At 37.0% G+C, this 20,407-nt stretch overlaps 1 protein-coding gene across 15 annotated transcripts in view; it reads left to right on the top strand.

Annotated features, from left to right (window-relative positions):
* The window catches only part of JAK2 (Janus kinase 2), a 91,716-nt gene that overhangs the window by 46,708 nt on the left and 24,601 nt on the right, over nucleotides 1-20,407 (top strand). For all 15 annotated transcript variants that reach the window (XR_005102060.1, XR_005102059.1, XM_037374501.1 and 12 more), the window contains 11 exons: nucleotides 2,986-3,109; nucleotides 3,885-4,002; nucleotides 4,572-4,717; nucleotides 6,063-6,384; nucleotides 8,703-8,822; nucleotides 12,245-12,402; nucleotides 13,783-13,894; nucleotides 15,599-15,785; nucleotides 17,234-17,361; nucleotides 17,907-18,041; nucleotides 19,542-19,629. Coding sequence is in view for 13 of the 15 variants with exons in the window: in XM_037374501.1 (XP_037230398.1) it covers nucleotides 2,986-3,109; nucleotides 3,885-4,002; nucleotides 4,572-4,717; nucleotides 6,063-6,384; nucleotides 8,703-8,822; nucleotides 12,245-12,402; nucleotides 13,783-13,894; nucleotides 15,599-15,785; nucleotides 17,234-17,361; nucleotides 17,907-18,041; nucleotides 19,542-19,629 (1,638 nt within the window). In the remaining 2 variants the exon portion in view is untranslated. The remainder of the gene's footprint in view (nucleotides 1-2,985; nucleotides 3,110-3,884; nucleotides 4,003-4,571; nucleotides 4,718-6,062; nucleotides 6,385-8,702; nucleotides 8,823-12,244; nucleotides 12,403-13,782; nucleotides 13,895-15,598; nucleotides 15,786-17,233; nucleotides 17,362-17,906; nucleotides 18,042-19,541; nucleotides 19,630-20,407) is intronic.

The following is a 20,407-nucleotide window of genomic DNA, read 5'->3' as shown; positions in this document are numbered from 1 at the left end:
TTGTCATGTTTTTGTCTTTTCAGTAGTGCAGGAAATTTATTCACTAGCTCTTGCTTAGAGAAGCAAAATGTAGAACAATTCTGCTTTTATTACGTCTTGAGTCACTCTCCTCTCCTAATTAATTATTGATTGATTGGATAGCATGGTTAATGCAGTGCAGAAATCCAGGGGAGGCTTTTTAGTACCTGTGTGAACAGCTTTTCTGATTTCACTTGTGTGGAAAATACATTTCTCAGAAATTTTCACTATTGTTGACAGGTCAGGGCTTCATCAGAAGACTTTGATTCCTCATCAGTCCCACCCCCAGTCTTGGTTTTCATTGCTTCCAAAGAAAACACTTAAATACTGCAATTATCATTCACTTGAAAAGTCCCTGCAATTAATAGTGCTAGTAAGAATTACATGAAAAGAGACATTTCTGGCCTCTCTGCTTTCATCAGATCTTTGAGGACAATTTTTAAGACTCTTATAAGGGTGTTTGCTCTATATGTATAATTGTTGAACTTTTTGAAATGTAGCAATATTCTGGCACAAATGCATAATTCTTAAGGGGGAGAAAAAAAAGGGTAACTCCTTTTCTTGAAAAACCCTTTATGATTTATATGTCACGGAGCACTGGCAGTGAAAGGTAAAAGCTACCATTTGGAATTACATGTGCTAAAGTATGAGGGATGGATGAGTGCACAGTTTACGTTTCATACATAGGAAGACAGACAGCAAAGAGGATTTTTTCTTTTTTTCCCTTAATGCCAACATTTCTGATTCGTAGGTGTAATTCCAAAGTCATGTTCCTTGCTTAGTTAAAAGTTTCAAAATGGCAATGATATGATTTGCATATGAGTTTTTTGGTTTGTTTTTCTTGAGAGGGGGGTGGTGGGTTGGGGTGGGTCTGTAATGTATTTGGTGAAATATTATAACATTTGGATTTTAAGAATATGACTTGGAAATTTTCTCTTGTTCAGTGTGCTTACATGGGTTTGTTAATACTTAGGGGAAGTGTGTCAGGGAGACTAGGTATTTAAATATTCAGCATTGTCTAGAATGGTGTTTAGCACCTAGTTAGAATCCTGAAATGGGCTGGTGAATTGTGTGCATAACACTGAATTGATCTGAAATTATTTGGGATACAAACACAACAGCCTTAAAACTGCTAAGTCAGTTGCTACTGATTTATAGACAACTGATCTGTAATGTAATCTAGTTGATCCCACTTCACATAGCAAATGAGAACCATGTTTGGTTGCATGGGGTTGGTTTCTTTTTAACTCCATAAAATGGAGTTAATTTGATATTTCTCAAAACCCTGATGGATCAAGTATGTCTTACTGCACCATAAATTTGCAATATCTAGATTTACAGCCAATCCTTCAGTTACTAATCCCTTAAGAGTTACTCATTTGGGGGAGTTTCTCTAGGTTTTGTTTTGCTTTGGTTACTTTATATAATGCTTTCCATTTCTGTAGTCTCCTGTAAATCTATGATTCCTTTCCATAGAAAATCATGTGTCAGCACCTATAGTTCTGGTATATTTTGATGAGCTTAAGTTTAAACAAGTGTCAGATGATAGGCCTATAGATTTCAGCATTTTAATCTGACATATGCACAATAAGCCTCTTATTTTTAGCCCTCTTACTGACTCCTTACAGAGAGAACTCCCATTTTGTAATGAGTTTAAGCTATTTGTTATTTAACACTGCATTACTCTTTGTTCCACAAAATTATGCTGGTTTATATGTGGAGTTGATGGGGGTTTTCTAACTGATTGTCTTACATGCACTTTAGACGTGATGAAACAAATTTGGGTCTGCACCCTTCAGAAGTTACCTAGATGTTGGTCAGAGCAGGAAGAAAGGGTGTGGGTGTTGTCCCCCCACCCCCCTTGGTTTCTTGTGTGTATTTCAGTGATTTCATTCTGACTCTTTTGAGCAGGGTTGTGGGTGCTTTGCATTTTCCCAGAATTCTTTTGTCTCTTAAGGTCATTTAAAGTTATTTTTGTTGTCTTTGTGTTATGTTTTCAGTATTTTTTGCCTTCTTTCCCTAGTATCTTGCATTAATGTGAACATAGTTTTCTTTCATTATGGCCTGCTGTGACTTTAACGCCACCCTTTTCATCCTACTCTCTGACCTCTAGACCTGTTATCTTTTCCTGTCTTCAAAGTATGTTTGTCAGTGGTTGAACTTCATCCTTTTGTGCTGTCAATTCTTGGGCATGTAACCTGTTTTCAAAATAGTAGCACTGGCATTGCATGGATGCGTAACACTACAGAAAATACAATGCTGTGGCATCTGTCTTATGTTAGGCTGTACTGTCAGCTTGGAGCCCAAAAGCCAAGGTAAAAATCTGGTGCTGCTGAAGAGTGGATGCTCAACCAATGTCCATAGTTTGTGATTAAGTGGGATTGCTTGTCAATTCTCATTACAACAATCCTGAATTGGGGGGGGGGGGGGGCGGAATATTTCCCAGTTTTGTTTAAGAATATATGTTTGGGTTTGTTCTCAACTGAGCTATGAAAATGTAAATGGCGGGTCGTTGTCCTAGTCATCATGACAACTTCCTTTGTATTGCTTTACTTCTTAATTTTTCATCTAAAATCTTAAAATCAATGCCCAGATCTGTTTTTTGAAAAAGTAAGGAAAAAGGTTATATAGCTGTTACTAAACTGAGATGCTAAGAATCCATTGTATTAAATGCCATACAGAGAAAATATTGTAGTCTAACAGTGAAGTACAGGATAACAGGTGAACACAGTCTGCAGTCAGAGAACATAAAGGAAGAATGAGAAAATAAAGCAGCAAAAACAGTCTGCAGGTTATGGGATGGTGATTTGCAATGCTGTTGATAGTGATAGAGTAGTGCAATGCATAGTTCGAGAACATATGCCAATCTACTACTTGATCATCTACCATGATATTTTTTTTAAAATAAGGTGGACTCTTTGTGAAAACCATTTCCTATAAACATTTATTTCTCTGTTCTTTGTTTAGGTATCATGCCAGTGTATCATAACATGTTTGCACTTATGAGTGAAACTGAGAGAATGTGGTATCCTCCAAATCACATCTTCCATATAGATGAAGCAACCAGACTCATCCTAATTTACCGGATAAGGTAATCTAAAACAAATATTAAGTACTTTTCATGGTAAAACAATACTATGTGAGGAAACACAACCAACAAGATACTTAGTTGAACTATAGTTTCTCTAAGAAGTTATGGACAGATGTTGGTGATATTGGGTAAGAGATAGATAGAAGTATCAAAATTATTGGAGTAGGTTTGAATGGCATTTTATCAATTGTCTATATACTATGTTTTCAATGTCAGACTGAAGAAACAAAAATGAAAAATACAGCAGAAGTAAAAATAACATTTTTCTTAGTAATGATACCTCTTACCTCCTCTGTGCTTGCCTATTTGAAGTTCGTGGTAGTTCTGAAGTGCAGAGTAATTATCCTGTGTAGCCAGGCAGATGACTGCAGTAGAATCATTTTTCTCTAACCTGATTTTTGAATATGGACATCTAAAGCTACAGTCACAGTTTTGTTCGTTTACCTTGCGTAGTGTGGCCTGAATGTTTCTTTAGGAACTCTCTCAAAGGAAACTGGAAGACAGTAACACAAAATTCTCTATATTCTGATTGAGGAGGATAAGTTTGCAGAGCTCCTCATCCTTACCAGTATAGCTTATCACCCTTCTTAATTGCTGTAGTACTTTTAGACACCAAGAACTGGATCCAAAGCCTTTAGTTGGCTAACTGTGGCTTTATATTGATCCTCCAAACCAGCCAGCATGAATTAGATATCTGTCTATGAAAGCGATAATGTCTGGTGCTGGTAAGCGAAAGAATCTGTTCATTGATGTTTGCTTAAATATTTCCTAACAGGTTTTATTTTCCCCACTGGTATTGCAATGGCAGCAGCAGAGCATATCGGTATGGCGTCCTTCGAGGTGCAGAAAGCCCTGTTCTTGATGATCTTGTCATGTCTTACCTGTTTGCACAGGTATGATTTGCTTGTTTATTTTTTAATGCAGATTGGTAAAGCTTGTTAGTATTTATTCCCTTCCATGTCTTCTGATAGTAGCTGTGTATGCTCTTTGACAGCTTGAAGCCCACTCAAGATGAAAAATAAATTCCATGTCATATTGTGTATTTGGAGAGATGAAGCTTTAATAGCACTTGTGGGGGGGGGGGAGTGTGTTGCTCCTTTCTTGTGCCACTACATTGTGGAAGTCTTTTCAGCGTGACTTGCATTTGGAACTGGCACAGGGTAGAACATCCTCTCCATATTGACCTTTTTGAGATTTAAAACGAAAATGCTTTGAAAACTGTTTCTAAACATGATGGTAGCTGATACCTATTATGAATATGTGCAGCTTTTTGTGGATGAAGGTGTTCATTCAGAAGAATGCTGTCATTACAAAAAAAACCCCAACAAAACAACCAACCACAAAAAAACCAAACCCAAACAAAACAAAAAGCCAAAACAAACAAAAAATGCCACACCACAAAAAAAACCTTTGAGCAGAATGCTGCAGTTTTAATTTGCTTTCTTGCCTTCTTGTTTCACAGTGGCGAGATGATTTTTTGGATGGATGGATACAGATGCCTGTTACTCATGAAACACAGGAAGAATGCCTTGGAATGGCTGTTCTGGATATGATGAGAGTGGCCAAAGAAAAGGACCAAACCCCACTGGCTATTTACAATTCAGTCAGGTGACTCCGTAATTCATAGTTATGACACCTATCTGATATCTAAACCAGTATTTTTGCATGTTAGCATCTAGGAGGAGATGTACAGCTGTTGACAATTGATTTATTCTGGTGCAACGATTCCATAAATTTACCTATAGTGTAAACTATAAATTAGTAGGAAAATTGTATCATGGTTGCCATTCATGTTCTTGGCTACCAGGATTTGATTCTCTTAATGAGAGGTAAGGCAGCAGCTACTCAAGTGGGAAAGGTTGTAAGCAATTGTTTGAGCTGGGAGACAGCTCTGGAAGTTATCAGATCCCACCTGTGTTCAAATCAGGACCTACTTCAAAGTCAGATGAAGTTATTCAAGGCTTGTCCAGTGAAGTTCTGAAGGTGTCCAGAAATGGCGATTCCACCGCATCTCTGGGCAGCTTTATCCTGTGTGTGATCACGCTTGCTGAGGAAGATTTTCTCTCTATCTAATAATCTCTCAGCTATGATATTGATTCTCCTCTTGTTGCCTCTTGTCCTTTCACTGTGCATATGTGAGAAGAGTCTAAGTCTTCTCCATAACCACCTGTTAGTTCAAGACAATTAGTAGAACACCATACTTGAGCCTTCTTTTCTCTGGGCTGAACAAATCAAGCTCCCTTATGCCTCTTCTGTCATGTCGCGTGGCTCTTGACCATCTTGGACCAATGTCTGCTAAACTTGCTTGAGTTTATCAGTTCACTTTGGTTAATCAACCTAATTGGTTTCCTCTCCAGCTGAGTTAATTCTGTCCCTGATTAGTACTTAATGCTTGATGTTTGTCTTTTAATGAAACCTAGCAAAAGTGAAAAACAGAATGAGACAACAACTTGGCCAGCTCATTGAAGGTGACAAAGTACTCTTTTGCCCTCTTCATGTAGAATACAGACTGTGATATAGGAACTTCAGTGAGAACCAACCACAAGTTCCACCTGCTGTATTTTCAGCCAGGAAATTTGTCCTATATCCATGTAGTTGTCTCTATCCATGTGGTATCCTCTTTCCAGCTTCTACATCAAAGCAAGCAACTGTGTAACTTCTGCTGCTTTACCTCAGTACTTCAGCAAAGACTAGAACAGACATGTCTGGATTTATGGAAAATGCATTATGTAATATATATTGAAACTTGAGTGAGGGGGAAAAATGGAAAATGGAAGAAGACAGGGCTGTATTATAAAGAACATACAACAGATTGAATAAAGGATACTTGTTATCCTACAGTTCAAAGAATAAGGTTACATTTAGAGGAAAAGATGTTTTCATATTGACTTGTTTAGAGCAGAACTAATTATCTTTGCTGGATTTAATTTTTTTGCTGATTATGTATTCACAGCTACAAAATGTTTTTGCCTAAATGTGTGCGAGCAAAAATCCAAGACTATCACATTTTGACGCGAAAAAGAATAAGGTACAGGTTCCGCAAATTTATACAGCAGTTTGGCCAATGCAAAGCTACTGCCAGAAACTTGAAACTTAAGTATCTTATAAATCTGGAAACCCTTCAGTCTGCCTTCTATTCAGAGGTTTTTGAAGTAAAAGAACCTGGTGGAGATCCTTCTGGAGAGGAACGTTTTGCAACCATTGTAATAACTGGAAATGGTGGTATTCAGTGCTCAAGAGGAAAACTTAAAGACTGTGAGACACTAGCAGAGCAGGTAATTTCTTTTATTATTTTAATAATGGTGCAGTTTATCATGTAGCAGAGTGATTAGCTTATATTGGAAATTCTGATTTACCCCTGGTAAATTTGGTAGGTAAATTTTACTTCACAGTGATGATCCAATTTGTGTTTGACTGAGGCTCACAGTAATGTACTGACTTAAACAGGGTAGGATTTCGAAATTATTTTTTATTGAAGTATTAGAAGAAAGTCAGTACTTGAACTTGTAATACGTCTGTGCTTGACAAATGAAACAGTGTTGCAACTTTGTTACTGTAAAAAAATGATTGCCAAAAAGTAATGACCATGTCTCCAGGTGTAGGTAAAATGCACAAATTCCTCAAATTCTCTTTGAAAGCAAGGTTTTAAGGACTCCAAAGCCCAGGTAAATTTCCCTATACCTATTTCCTGCTGCAGTTAGACTCCTACCAGTGTCTGAGCTAGCAAATTTAAAGTGACATTTCTGTGACTGCAGAGTCCATGTACTCTTTGTTCAGGAATTAAATGCTAAAATTATTTGAGTAAGTGCCAGTAACGGTGTGCTGATGCATTTTTATTCATCAGTATTACTTCTTTTGTGTGTGATTTACCAGCATAACTATTCATGTTGTTGAATTCACCAGAATCTGATATATGTTGAGAGTGGGAGTTTTCCAAAGGTAAAATTAAAGGCAAAATGGAGCATGTCAGTTTTCCAAAATACTTGTGTCCATTATTTTGGTAGTTTTGATTCATAATATATAGCAGTCAAGACCAAACTACCTGTAACAATTTGTAAAAATACTATTTTTTTTTTTAATACTAAAAATCCAATTACATACCCAGATGCTTTGAGTGTGCTGTTCTTAGAATATTTGTAGATTGACATTAGGTCCACTTACCTCATTCATAGTTGTTATTTATCAGCCCTCTACCTTTCCTAATTTGCATGTAAATGCCGGTTATTCTGGCGGAGCTAACATAAATGTCACATTTTGCAATTTCTAGTTTTATTTGTACAAAATTGATGCATGCAATGCTTTTTGGGCCTGGCAACCAAGCCTGTAGTAAGAGTAGTGTTTAAAATGATCGTATTTCCTATAGAGAATGCCAAATTATTTTTTTCATAATTAAGTGTTATCATCCCACTTACAGAGACGCAGTGTAGGCTGCATTTATTTTCATTGGTGCAGAAACTGTTTATAAAATCGGTTATGAAAATTTAGTAAATTAATAAGGCTGCTTGAAATATGATCATAACTCTTATTTCAACAAACTGTAGTGATGTATCTTCATTAAGATACTGAATTGAAACAAAATTTTCATTTTTTTTGAAGGCAGGAATGACATATGTATGGTAGATTGTGAAGAAATTTGTTTGCCAGTTCACATCTCCAGCAACTAGATGGCCAAATACAGCTTCAGGGTCTTCAGTGCATTTCAGCTGATTTATTCTAACTGATACCCACTGAGTCTTACGACCTTGATTATTACACCTGTTTGTTTTAGGATAGGATATGCTTGCAGCCATATAAATGGGTATTCTGACTTGAATAAAATCTAGTTGCTTTGGAACAGTAGTTTTAGATAGCTAAATCTGCCTTCATTTAAGGATGTTAAGTTCTATTGAAAACAAAACAGTGTACGATTTATAAGATATTGTAATTTGGCTTGTGAATGACTGAAGGAAGTGCTACAGATCATCACAGTATCAAAGACTACCTGAACTTCTTATGAAAAGTAAAATGTGTCACGGATTTCCCATGTAATTAGGATTGATGCTTCAAGCTGCCTAGTCAGTGACAACCATGGCTGGTGGGACAGCCTTCTCTTAGACCCTTTCTCCATTCGTACTACATCCATCTCTTTGGTAGCAGATTCTGCAGCTTGTATCACTCTGATGAAGCTATGACATTTTGGATTGTTAACAAACTTTCTAAGCCTCTTTAATCAGGATGTTAATAACAAGTTCTCAATTTAAAAAAAAAAAAACACCATACAACAAAAAAACCTCCCCAAAGATTAATCATCATGTTCCAATGTTAATCCTCACAGAATACTACAGAACAATGAAGTATCTACAATAAAAAAAACCCTAACCCATAAATGAGTATTTCCATTCATGGTTCCTGATCTTTGTGCATTTTTTAATTGATGCTTCTAGTGATGGTCCCATAAACACAAGACTTTGTAATAGTGTATTTAAGGTTTTATAATCCTCTTTGTTGCTAGTTTATAAATTGAGATTTGTAGGAATTCTGATGCTGCAGATAGGTTGGGGGTCTTTAGTTGCTATTTATGTTATTACTGACATGTAACCAATATTTATTGCAGGATTTACAAACATACTGTGATTTTCCTGATATCATTGATGTCAGCATTAAACAAGCAAGCCAAGAAGGCTCCAGTGAGAGCAGAATTGTCACCATTCACAAACAAGATAGCAAGAATCTGGTCTGTTTACTTTGCTTGCAGTTTTTTCAAATACATTGTTGTTTTGAGCAGACTGTGTGGTTGCTGTGGTATTTATACTGTCGTATAAGCAATTAGCATGTTAATTAACCATGAAGTAAAACTACATGCATTTCATCAGTATAAACAGTGTATTGGAACACCAAGGGTCTTTTGCATTCAAAGCTCTGTGCATGAACTGAAATAAAAATAGATTTTATAGCTGAGGGTAATTTCTGATACACAGATTGCTTCTTCTCTTTCTTGGAGTCTTAAATCTGAGTCTGTGGTTTGATCTATTGAACATACTGTTTCCTTACTGTCATGGTAAGCTGTCTGCCAGTGACCAACACATTGAGAAAGGCTTCAAAATACGCTGAAAGTATGATGATACACAGAAAATGAGTATTGGCGAATTTAATGCCATTCTGATAATGTCATTGGCAAAATTAATGTAGTTGCTTTTACAAAGTATTTTATACATGAATGTAAAAAGTAAAGTTGTTTCAGTTTGAACTCCAGCGTTACACTCGAGTCAGACTTTCCAACAGGTATAATTCACATAGTCATGTGGTGGATTGACTTTGGCTGGGCACCAGGTGCTTGACAAGCTGCTCTATCACTCCCCTCCTCAACTGGGCAGGGGGAGAAAACATGACAAAAGGCTTGGGGGTTGAGATAAGAACAGGGAGAGATCACTCGCCAATTACCATCACAGGCAAACTAGACTTGACTTGGGGAAATTAGTTTAATTTATTGACGTTCAAATCAGAGTAGGATAATGAGAATTAAACCCATATGCTAAAAAACCTTCCCCCCACCCTTCACTTCTTCCTGGGCTCAACTTCACTCCCTAGTTCCTCTGCCTCCCCCACCAGCAGTGCAGGGAGATGGGGAATGAAGATTGCGGTCATTTCATCTCCTGTTGTCTCTACTGCTACTTCTTCCTCACACTCTTCCCCTGCTCCAGCCTGGGGCCCTTCCCATGGGAGACACCCCTCCATGAACTTCTCCAATGTGGGTCCTTCCCATGGGCTGCAGTTCTTCATGAACTGCTCCAGCATGGGTTCCCTATGGGTCCACAGGTCTGTGGGCAAACCTGCTCCAGCGTAGGCTCTCCACAGGGTCACAGCCTCCTTCAGGCATCCACCTGGTCCAGCGTGGGGTCCTCCATGGGCTACAGGTGGAGACCTCCATGGGCTGCAGGGCACAGCCTGCCTCACCATGGTCTTCACCACAGGCTGCAGGGGAATCTCTGCTCGGGTGCCTGGAGCACCTCCTCCCCCTCCTTCTTCACTGACCTTGGGGTCTGCAGAGCTGTTGCTCTCATACAGCCTCACTTCTCTGTTATACAGCCTCACTTCTCTGTTCTGGCTGCTGTTGCGCAGCAGGTTTTTTTCCCCCTTCTTAAATACATTATCCCGGAGGCACCACCACTGTCGCTGATGGACTTGGCCTTGGCCAGCGGTGGGTCCATCTTGGAGCTGGCTGGCGTTGGCTTTATCGGACATAGGGGACGCTCCTAACAGCTTCTCACAGAAGCCACCCATGTTAGCCCTCCAGCTACCAAAACGTTGCCACTCAAACGCAGTACAAGTTGTTGCTTCCTTTATCTCCATGACTGATCTGTGAGCCTTCAGGGCTCCCCAGCTCAGGCATTTGTGTGATAGGAGAGCTTCCTTCTTGTGTGTGTTTGAAAAAACTGTGTAGAGTTTAACTACTACTTTTCTGCAAAAATATTTTTTAAAATTCAAAAAATATTTCAATAAGCCGTTACGTATTATTGTCTAATGGTGCTTTGAAAGAAAAAGGCATATGGTTTACTTTCATTTATATAAGAATTATAATTCACTTTCATTTCCTGCATTAATAGCACAGGCCTGTTAGGAATTTGAATCTTTTTCAAGGCTTTTTACTGAAACATAAGAGTAGCTGGAGTATCTGCGATGCAGGTCGGTGGTGCTGAGAGCGTATTTCAGATTGGTGGAGGAGGCTTCCTTAATCTTGAGCCATTAGAATTCTCTTCAAAAATTTCAAATAGCAGTAGTTAGGTACTTGGCTGCATATTCTTTTGAGGCTAAAAGTGGCTTTCTAGGAGCTTGTCTAAAAACTGCTGAAGAGTATGGCAGACTAGGAAAAAGCACAGTAGCTGCTGGTTTGCTTGTGACTTATTTGTGTGTGGACACTTACATACCAGAAATAGCTGATGTGTTAATTAGAATTTGTGATTTAGTTCAATCTGTTACACAGCAACTAGAACTCATGATAGAAATGTACTTTAAGACTTTTAGGATACATGGATTGATTAAAATGGCTGGATTTTTAGGTCTGTGGTTTGTGTGGGTTTTCTGAATATGTCGAAACAACTGGAAAGAGAGTTGTTTCCAGGTCCTCTTTTAATAAGGAGTTCGAAGACTCCAGACAAATTCTTGGCATGTAATCAAATGCACCAGCTTTTTTATTGCTGTCTAGCAAAGAACTTGCCAAGGAATTGTGTTCAGGTACTAGGCATGTCCCAATTGTCATGAGCAAGCTTGTACAGCATGTACTGAAGCCTGTTCTGTTGTGCTGTGCTACCGAATGAAATCTAGTGTGACTCTGTAGATGGTGAACACTTCTCTGTTGAAGTGGACAGCTTTTTATGTTCTGATGCAACTGTCAAAATACTAAGAAAATATAGATAGCTAGATAAAAATAGACTGTCTTCCTTTATTGGCAGTAATAAGTATGTTATGTAATTTTGTCCTGCTCTTACCTGTTCAGTGTATTCTGCATAGACGTTTTCCACACACCGTTTTCCTTTGACCACATTATTCTTCTCCCCATTTCCATCCATTGCATCTCTCTTCATAGCAGTTAAAGGTTAGCTTCTATCTAGTCCAGCTCAGGATGTCAGGTTCTTCTAACTACTAATTAATTTTTTAGGCAGATCCTTTTCTAGAGACTTTTCTTTGCTACTTGAATGTAGCCCCTTAGATAAGTGAAGGCTTATCTATAGGATATCTATAGATAAACCTTAGATAAGCAAAGGCTTTCCTATCAGAAAAAAATAACACTGTTTCCAGTGCAGTAGGGTCTGCCACAGTGTGTGGTATCTACTCAGTTTGTCCATTCAGATGTTCCCTTTTGTCAGCATTCCTCTGCTGTTTGATGTATTTAGAGTAAGGGGGTTTTATGGAAGATTTGTTTAATTTGGATTTACTTTTGAACACTGAAGATTGCTAACAAGTTTTGGATGACACCAGGAAGGTAGAACTATACAAACAGTAGTTAAAAACTATTTTTATATCTTTACTGTATGTATATATGTTTGTAGCTTTTATACCATTACCATATCCAGGAATTTTGTGTTGCCTGCTAAAAATGGAAATTCTCTCTCTTTCTCTCCCCCCACCCCACACCTTTTTCCCCTGACAATTTAACAGGAGGCTGAATTTCAGTCATTAAGAGAAGCTCTCTCCTTTGTGTCGTTGATTGATGGATATTACAGATTAACTGCGGATGCCCACCATTATCTCTGTAAAGAAGTAGCACCACCATCAGTCCTTGAAAACATCCAAAGCAATTGCCATGGACCAATTTTGTAAGCAATTTTTTAGCAATATAGCAAGGTGATATATTTTTGAAAGATGAACTTTAGTTGACCGTGAACCATGATGGACATCTTGAATTGTGTATTTATTTCATTTACGTAACATAAAATGTTTTACATTTTTCCTCTTCTTTTTCACTTTGCAAAATAAAATACCTTCTCGACATAATTTTAAAAATAAATTAAAAGCTTCTGGTTTTAATTTTCTTCCCTTAGAATTCTTTTTGAGTGAGATGGGCAGCAAAGTCTTGATGCTGTATTTACCGAATTGTAGTTACTACCATGGCAGCAACATACAGTGTCCTAGACAGAGGATCTCATGCTGTCACTGCAGCCCCTCTAGCAGTTTATATTATCTAAGCTGTCAAAGAGAAAAAGGCAAATTCAGACAATACGATACTTGAGCAAGGATTGCGAGCCATATAAATTGGAGAGTTGTTTTGTTTTTAAAGGATGTTGTCTCTTTGTCTGCTTTCTTTGTTACTTGGGGTTTGTTTAAAGGAAGGTTCGTATCTTCACTGAATTTTTAAAAAATCTTTTTAATTGTTCATATGGTATTATTTATTGTTTGCAGATAGAAGTGTTTTTGTTAGGCAGAATAAAAAGGGTATTTGCTTTAGCTACAGAAAGCTCGAAAGCTGATACATGTATGAAACTAGTGTACTCTACTTGGCTACTACAGAATACTTCTGTAAATTTCCCAATGTCTGAAAGAGGGTAGGTGCTATAACCTTCAGGAAAAGGACGACGACGACAGGGATGGAAACCTATACAGTTCTAATCACATTTCTTGCACTAATGACTAATGCTGTACATAAACTGTTTTTTAGGGCTGTTTAGAAGGATGTGCAGTGAGTCTAGATCTTTCCAAGCCATTCTGTTCCTCATTCCCTGAGATAAATAGAAATAGTTATCTAGCAAGACTTGTTTAAAGGGAAATTGGTTCTTATAATAAAAAATGCACCACTTTATCTCAGCACCACTTTCTTATTAGCCCTTTCCCAAGTTAAACCCACCTACACAGATATTTTGTCAATTTTAGCTTCTTTTAAGCTGGTTTATTACGGCTTCTTCCATAATGGATGTTTAAAGTCATATCATAAGCCATGGGGAATGTAGTTCTTTAGGCTGTAGGATTTCTCATTACATAAATAATTGTGGTGTTCTCAGTATTAAGAATTTTTAATATACTGCTGTCTGCATAAGCAGCCACCCTGAACGCTGGAATATAAAAGGGAAAAAATATTAACTTAGCTGTAAAAAGTTGGGAGTTTCAATTGTTGCTGTATTAGAGATTGGCATTATTATCAGATATCTAATGTTCCTGGATGTTGAAATTTTGCAATATTAAATATTTTATTTTTACTATAGCATGGACTTTGCTATCAGTAAACTGAAGAAAGCGGGTAATCAGACTGGTTTCTACGTTCTTCGTTGCAGTCCTAAAGATTTTAAAAAATACTTCCTCACCTTTGCTATAGAGGTTTGTATTCTACCTTAGATAGTACCTGTATAATCCTTATTGCTTTATGATGATGAGCCTGGGAAGTTCAGTAAATTATTCTGAGAATTCTTCAGAATGTTTGTCTGATGTGTATTCTGTTGCTACTTCTGTCAGATTAGCCAGCTTTGAGGGTCTTGCGGGAAACATCAGAATACTTGTATGGTAAAGAATCACTAATGATACATACCGTATGCTTATGAGAACAAGACAAGTAGAGGGAAGAGAGCTTGAGAGTTCTGGGAGTGGTGACATGGCTTTTGGGACTGTAGTAAATGTTTGGGTGGTGGACCAGTTTGGGGTGTTTTTTCTTTTTATTTTTAAGTCTGAGGATTTTTTCACTTGGATTTTTTTCCTGGGATTTCTGCCTACCTCCCCGCTCTGGAGCGGGGCTTGGTTAGGCTGAGATTCAGTTCTTGGCTATCTGAGAGTGGCACTCCTTCATAAGTTCTTCTGGGTTTGGGTTCTGTCCACATCCCCTGTACTGGGCCAGCCACAGTATTTGGCAGATGTTACATCAGCACAGATAATCAGGTGGATATCTGGTGTTAGATAGAGTGGGAGCCACCCTCAAAATGCCTGCAATTCTCGTGCAGCTAAAGAACCAGATGTACCTCTTCTCTGTGAGATTGCAGTTAGTGATAATACAGTACCTTAATATGGGTGTTAAATCATTGTATGATCTTGTTCTGAGAATGGCCTTCTCTTTAATTAAATTAACACAGCTGCCTTCGGGTTTTTAACTAGGAAAGGTAATACCTGGGTTTTCCTGCTGGTTTGCAGCAAGCTAGTATGTTTGCTAAATAATGTCAGATATATGTGCATCTCTGAAAACAATAAAATAACGTTGATATGTGGATGGAGAAGTAAATGGCCATTTTAAGATCAGTTTCACAAAAAATGTGACATCGGGTCAGTGAAGTACGTCTGATAGGGAATTTTTTAGTCTAAGTCCCTGTCTTAGTCTAAAGTCTAAGAGTCAAGCTTGTCAGTTAAGCCTGCTGTTAAGTGACCTAGCCATATTTGGATGTATTTCTTTCTTTTTCTGAGTCTTTCTGGGCAAGCAACTAAAAGGTGTTTGAGAATCAGAATTTCTTGAAACATTTTCTGTAGTGTTGATGTGAAAGACCATTGAAAGTACTATTAAGAGCTCCTCTGGTTTAAAAATGTTTAATGAGATATTTTCAAGACTCATTGTAAAAATAACTCAGTGTATATTGAAGATCTGCCCTAGGAACTAATTGCTTAGAATTGTACTGTAGACAACAGAAAAATAGAAATACAGATGAGACGTCCAAATGCTTGTCAAAATAACGTGGAGCATGAGCATTTGTGCTATTACTTTCAGCAAAATTTTGTTTTGACGTTGCCCCTTGTAATGGTGAAGAAGCTTTCATAACTAGCTCTGAAGGATTTTTTCCTAGGATCTGTTATCTGTTTTTTGAGCTCCATCTTTGCAGGTTTCATAACATTTGTTTTTCTTAGCATCAACATGCTAATTCCAGTGATCGGGGTAGAATCATGTTTTCTCAGTATCAGTATTACATAGTGAGAACAAAATAACAAATTATGGTAATATTTTGCTGAAGCATTCATTCTTTATTTAGTAGAGTGCTATACATTTAAATAAGCTTTCAAATACTAAATATTGATCAATTTTATTTTTAATGGAAAAAAACTTCACAGCGTGAGAACACCACTGATTATAAGCACTGCTTAATTACGAAGAATGAGAATGGAGAATATAATCTTAGTGGAACCAAGAGGAGTTTTGGTAATCTTAAGGATCTGTTGACATGCTACCAGACAGAAACGGTCCGTTCAGACAGCATAATTTTCCAGTTCGTCAAATGCTGTCCTCCAAAACCAAAAGGTAAGAGAAAGATTATTTCTAAGCAGAGGGGTTTCCAACTTCTAAAGATTTAAAAATAAATTAACACTAAATGACTCTCAGCTAGGTAGAGATATATGTTTATGTGGGATTTTATAAATTTCACTGACCTATTTGTTCATCTTCTTAGTCATAGTTTTCAGCCCTAGTGTCTGCCAAATTTTACTTCTCAGATGGTCTTCCAGAAAGAATCATGGTAGCTGGTTTCCTGATTAGAAGCAAAACTGGTTTCTTAATTGCAATGGATTGTGTGCAGCAGCATTTCTTCTTCAATCAAGTGTTTTCATGTCTTGAAAAGGAAAGAGCTACTAAATGATACATTTCTCTCTGAGGATAGTTCCATGAGCAATGGAACCAGCAATGCCAGTGAATTCTTTCATTGTTTGTTGGCATCTTAGTCAAATTATGCCAAGGCTGCCGTGTGATTTCAGATCCTCTTCAACACTGAAAAATACACAGAGAGTAGAGCTTCTGACTGGGGACTGGATTTTTCTTAAATTTGTGTTAAAGGTCCTAGCTTTGGTATTCATAAAATCTTTCTCTTTTATGAATTCTGATGTCTGCCCTTTTTGCTTATGGTAAGTAGTACTACTTACAGTCAATATTAGTCTTTGTATCCAAGTCCCTCTTTAAACAAAAACTTTAGATGACAGACTGATATCACTTTTACCTCTCTCAAATTTGATTGAAATTAGCCACGGATTCAAAAGCTTAGACAAGATTTGACAACTGAATACATATGCACATTACAGAGAACAATTTTGTAACCTCATTTCCATTGAAACAAAAAATTATACCTGTATCAGAATTATAAATTATTGAATAAATATAATTGCACATGCATACACACAGATATCCACAAATACGTACTGATCAGCTTCAGTTTTACTAACAGACCTTCACTACTTTGTGGAGAGTCTTTTTGCAAAATCACTCTAAGAATTACTCTGGTAAACATAAGGCAATAAGGATCACTAAAGTGTTGGCTAGGGCAAAAATATGTAAAACCTTTTAAGAGACATCAGAAAGATGCATGTCCTTAACAGAATGACTTCGTAATTTAAAAGAAGAAGGTGATTTATGTCCCCTTTTTCCATCCCTGATTGTTATTACAAATACAGCAGAAGTTAAAATATGAAAGGAGGCAGGAGTAGTTTCAGAATGTTTGTCAAAAGCAGGATTACTTCAGAAACTTAAAATAGTAGAGTGAACCCAAATGCTTTTGCTGATTAAAAAAAAAAAAAAAGCAGACATTTGAATTTGTTTAATGAAATTTTGTGTGGGTTTTTGAACAAACTGATCTTGATATGATACCTTCTTGCTGGGTTAACATCTTCTCATTAATAATCCTTCTGAAATAATACTGTTTGAGTTTTATATTTTACAAATTTACTTAGTTTTTCTTTTCCCCACCCTCTTTCTTCTCCCAGATAAATCAAATCTCCTGGTTTTCAGAAGCAATAGTGTTTCTGATGTACCTTCATCACCTGCGCTACAGAGACACAATAATGTCAACCAGATGGTCTTTCACAAAATCCGGAATGAAGATTTGATATTTGTAAGTGCATTGGTTGCTTCTTCCATTGCAGATAGTTGGTTTAATACACACTAAATTTTAAACTCAGTATATGTTTAAAAGAGCTTACCTGAACGAGACTTTGCTGTAATCAACCTTCCCTTAGTTAAAGTTGTGAGAGAGAAGACTTTTTAAAAAAAATTTCCATTAACACAAATAATTGTGGTGTGTTTTTTTTTTTTTAAATAAGAAGCGTCCTTTTGACTGCAATAGGAGTTGTTTTCTTTACTTCTGTACTTCTGGGGATGCTTAAATATATCTTTAATAGCAATTCCTTCCTCTCTGGTTCTTGCAGCAAGTTATTTTCTGAGATCCTTGAGAACTCAATAGAAAATAAGCAAGGATTTAAGCTGTTTCTCATATAGTTGCTTCTTTGTCTGCTCAGTCTGACTCTAGAGGTGTGATAGCTGTCAAGATTTGCATATGTGTTACTTAGGGTGGTTGTTTAAGAAGTCTTTTGCAAAACAGGCAGAGATTTTATTTCACACACACACACACACCCCATCTGTATCCTTCCTTTCTTTTAGGAGGAAAGTCTTGGACAGGGCACGTTTACTAAGATTTTCAAAGGTGTAAGAAAAGAAGTGGGAGACTATGGCCAGCTCCATCAAACTGAAGTTCTTTTAAAGGTGCTGGATAAAGTGCATAGAAACTACTCAGAGGTTGGTGTGATTGTTGACCGCGGTATGATGCTTGTCCATGCTATATTGAGCCTTGCTTTTCTTACAGTAAACAAGTATTCGTTACATGGTAGAGAGTGGTATATTGAACTGAGCTTATTCTTGGCCTTGTGACACTGAGAGCATGTATTTGGGACAGGTCTACTTCCCAAAGCTGATGTACATTATTTCCCCTCTCCCCACCACCCATCAGAGAATTTGGGGCTACCTACTGAGAGCCAGAGAACAGTTTCTTCATACTAGAACCACAGAATTGCCTTTAGCGGTAAATTATATACAGATGAGTGACCAACATTTATGAGAAATTACTGTTTTGGTGGACTGTCATCAATGTTTTGGAGTCATACTGATTTTCCAGTAGAATCAACAGTTCACATCAAGTCATAAAAAATTCTAAGCGTTTAGGTGTGAGAAACACTTGCCATATGTAGAATCATCCATAGTCATTTAGACTTTCACTGTTTGAGAGAAGCTGCAAGCAAACCTGAAATGTCTTTTTGCAAAACCTAATACAATGGTAATATAATTGAGCCCTGGATTGTATATGTGAGAATTTAATTTTAAAGACTTCAACAAGATGTAGTAGTGGTTAATATATTAATGTAACTTTCTATGGTTGTTTATGTTGTATATATAATTGTATCACATTCCTAATTAATCTAGCTGTATTTATAGCAAGCCAAGAGAATCAGTGCATTGTTCACGGAATTTTTCAGTTACTTAAGACAAATCTGTATGAAAATGTGAGTAAAAAAGGAAAGGACATTTTGAATAGCTAATATTTATAAGCAATGTAGGCATACATGTTCGACAATTGAAAACAATAAAAAACTGAACCTCATATTTTAATTTTAATAAACTGGGTAATATACTTACATTCAGTGTTAAAAGGACTAAGAGTACGGAAACACAAGTATAATCACCTGAAGGAAAATTTGCTATTTTTGACCTTGTTGCATTTGGTGAATAATCAGTACACAAGCAAGCATAGCTGGAGATGCCACTGAAGGGAACAAAATATTGCTATAGAAATAAAAGCATCTGAAACCTTCCTGACAAGGTTGGGTAAGGTCTCATAGTAGTGGATGAGTTATATAATACTTTTAACTTAATGATGTGCTTTGAGGAAAAAGTTGGAAAGAGAATAATTAATTATGAATTCACAGTTTACTTTTATTCCACGTCAGTTAACTTAGTAAAGATTCTTTTTAAAATGTTGAGATACACCTGCCTGCAGAAAAAGGGATTGCTGACCTCTCTGGAGTGTGGATTATCAATTATTTAAATTAAAAAATACAACTCATATCTACAACAACCACAATGTAATATATGTTACACAGAGTCTTTGCAATGAGATAGAAGCTGAGACATTTTTAAAAATACACATGGTTTTAATGAATTTATTAGAAATTCTGTGTTGGGTGGAGGAGGGCTTGTGTTTTCACTGATACTTACTCTCTCAATCTCTCTTGTTTCTCAAAGTCCTTCTTTGAGGCAGCAAGCATGATGAGCCAGCTTTCTTACAAACATTTGGTGTTAAATTATGGAGTCTGTGTATGTGGAGAGGAGAGTAAGTAGAAATTATATTTTTATACTAATTTTATACAGCTGTCATTAGAGTTTGTCATTGGTACTGGGGAAAAAAGGGGGGAAAAACTAAACAAAACAACTTGTCACACCAGCTGGAGACCCAATATGTGTTCACATTGCAGAGATATTAGTCCTGGCGTCTGAGAACTGGTTAATATGGTCATAACAAAGAAAACAGAAAAACTGTAAATACAGTCAGTGTGAACAGTTACCTCTGTAAATGATTCTGTCATGTCTGTTCAGAAGTGAGATTTTCTGATGTTTTGCTATATTTCTGGAACAAGCTTTTGAAATGCCAGAAAAATTGTACCCTTAACATTGTATCGATGGTGGTTAGCTAGAAAGGGAATTGCTTGGCTACCCAAGAAAATCTTTGTTTACTGTGATCAGGAACACAGAAACTGCCACCCTTTCCCACCCACTTGCTGACTTCGTGAGCACAAATATAGCCTTGGGAAGTTTGGTTTAGAGATCCCATTATTTCAACAAAACCACCACAGAATATTAACAAAGGTGGAATCTTTGCATTGTCTACAGAAGTAGAATGTGTTTTCAGTTTGGGTTACTGCATTGTGGCTATGTATTAATAAGTTTTTTTAAGAATGCCTGAAATACATTTATAACAACTTGTAATGACATCTTAAATTTGGATGGGTATCATATGCTTATGTGTGCTATCTTCGAATATTTGCTGTCTCACTTTGGCAGTTTTTCCTCTTCATTCAGTATTTAGGCAGAAATGTCATTTTGCCCTAAAA

Source organism: Falco rusticolus, chromosome Z, assembly GCF_015220075.1.
Source record: "Falco rusticolus isolate bFalRus1 chromosome Z, bFalRus1.pri, whole genome shotgun sequence".
In the NCBI taxonomy this organism is placed as follows: Eukaryota; Metazoa; Chordata; class Aves; order Falconiformes; family Falconidae; genus Falco; species Falco rusticolus.
The sequence above is the reverse complement of the archived record's forward strand: the minus strand, read 5'-3'. Positions and strand labels throughout refer to the sequence as shown.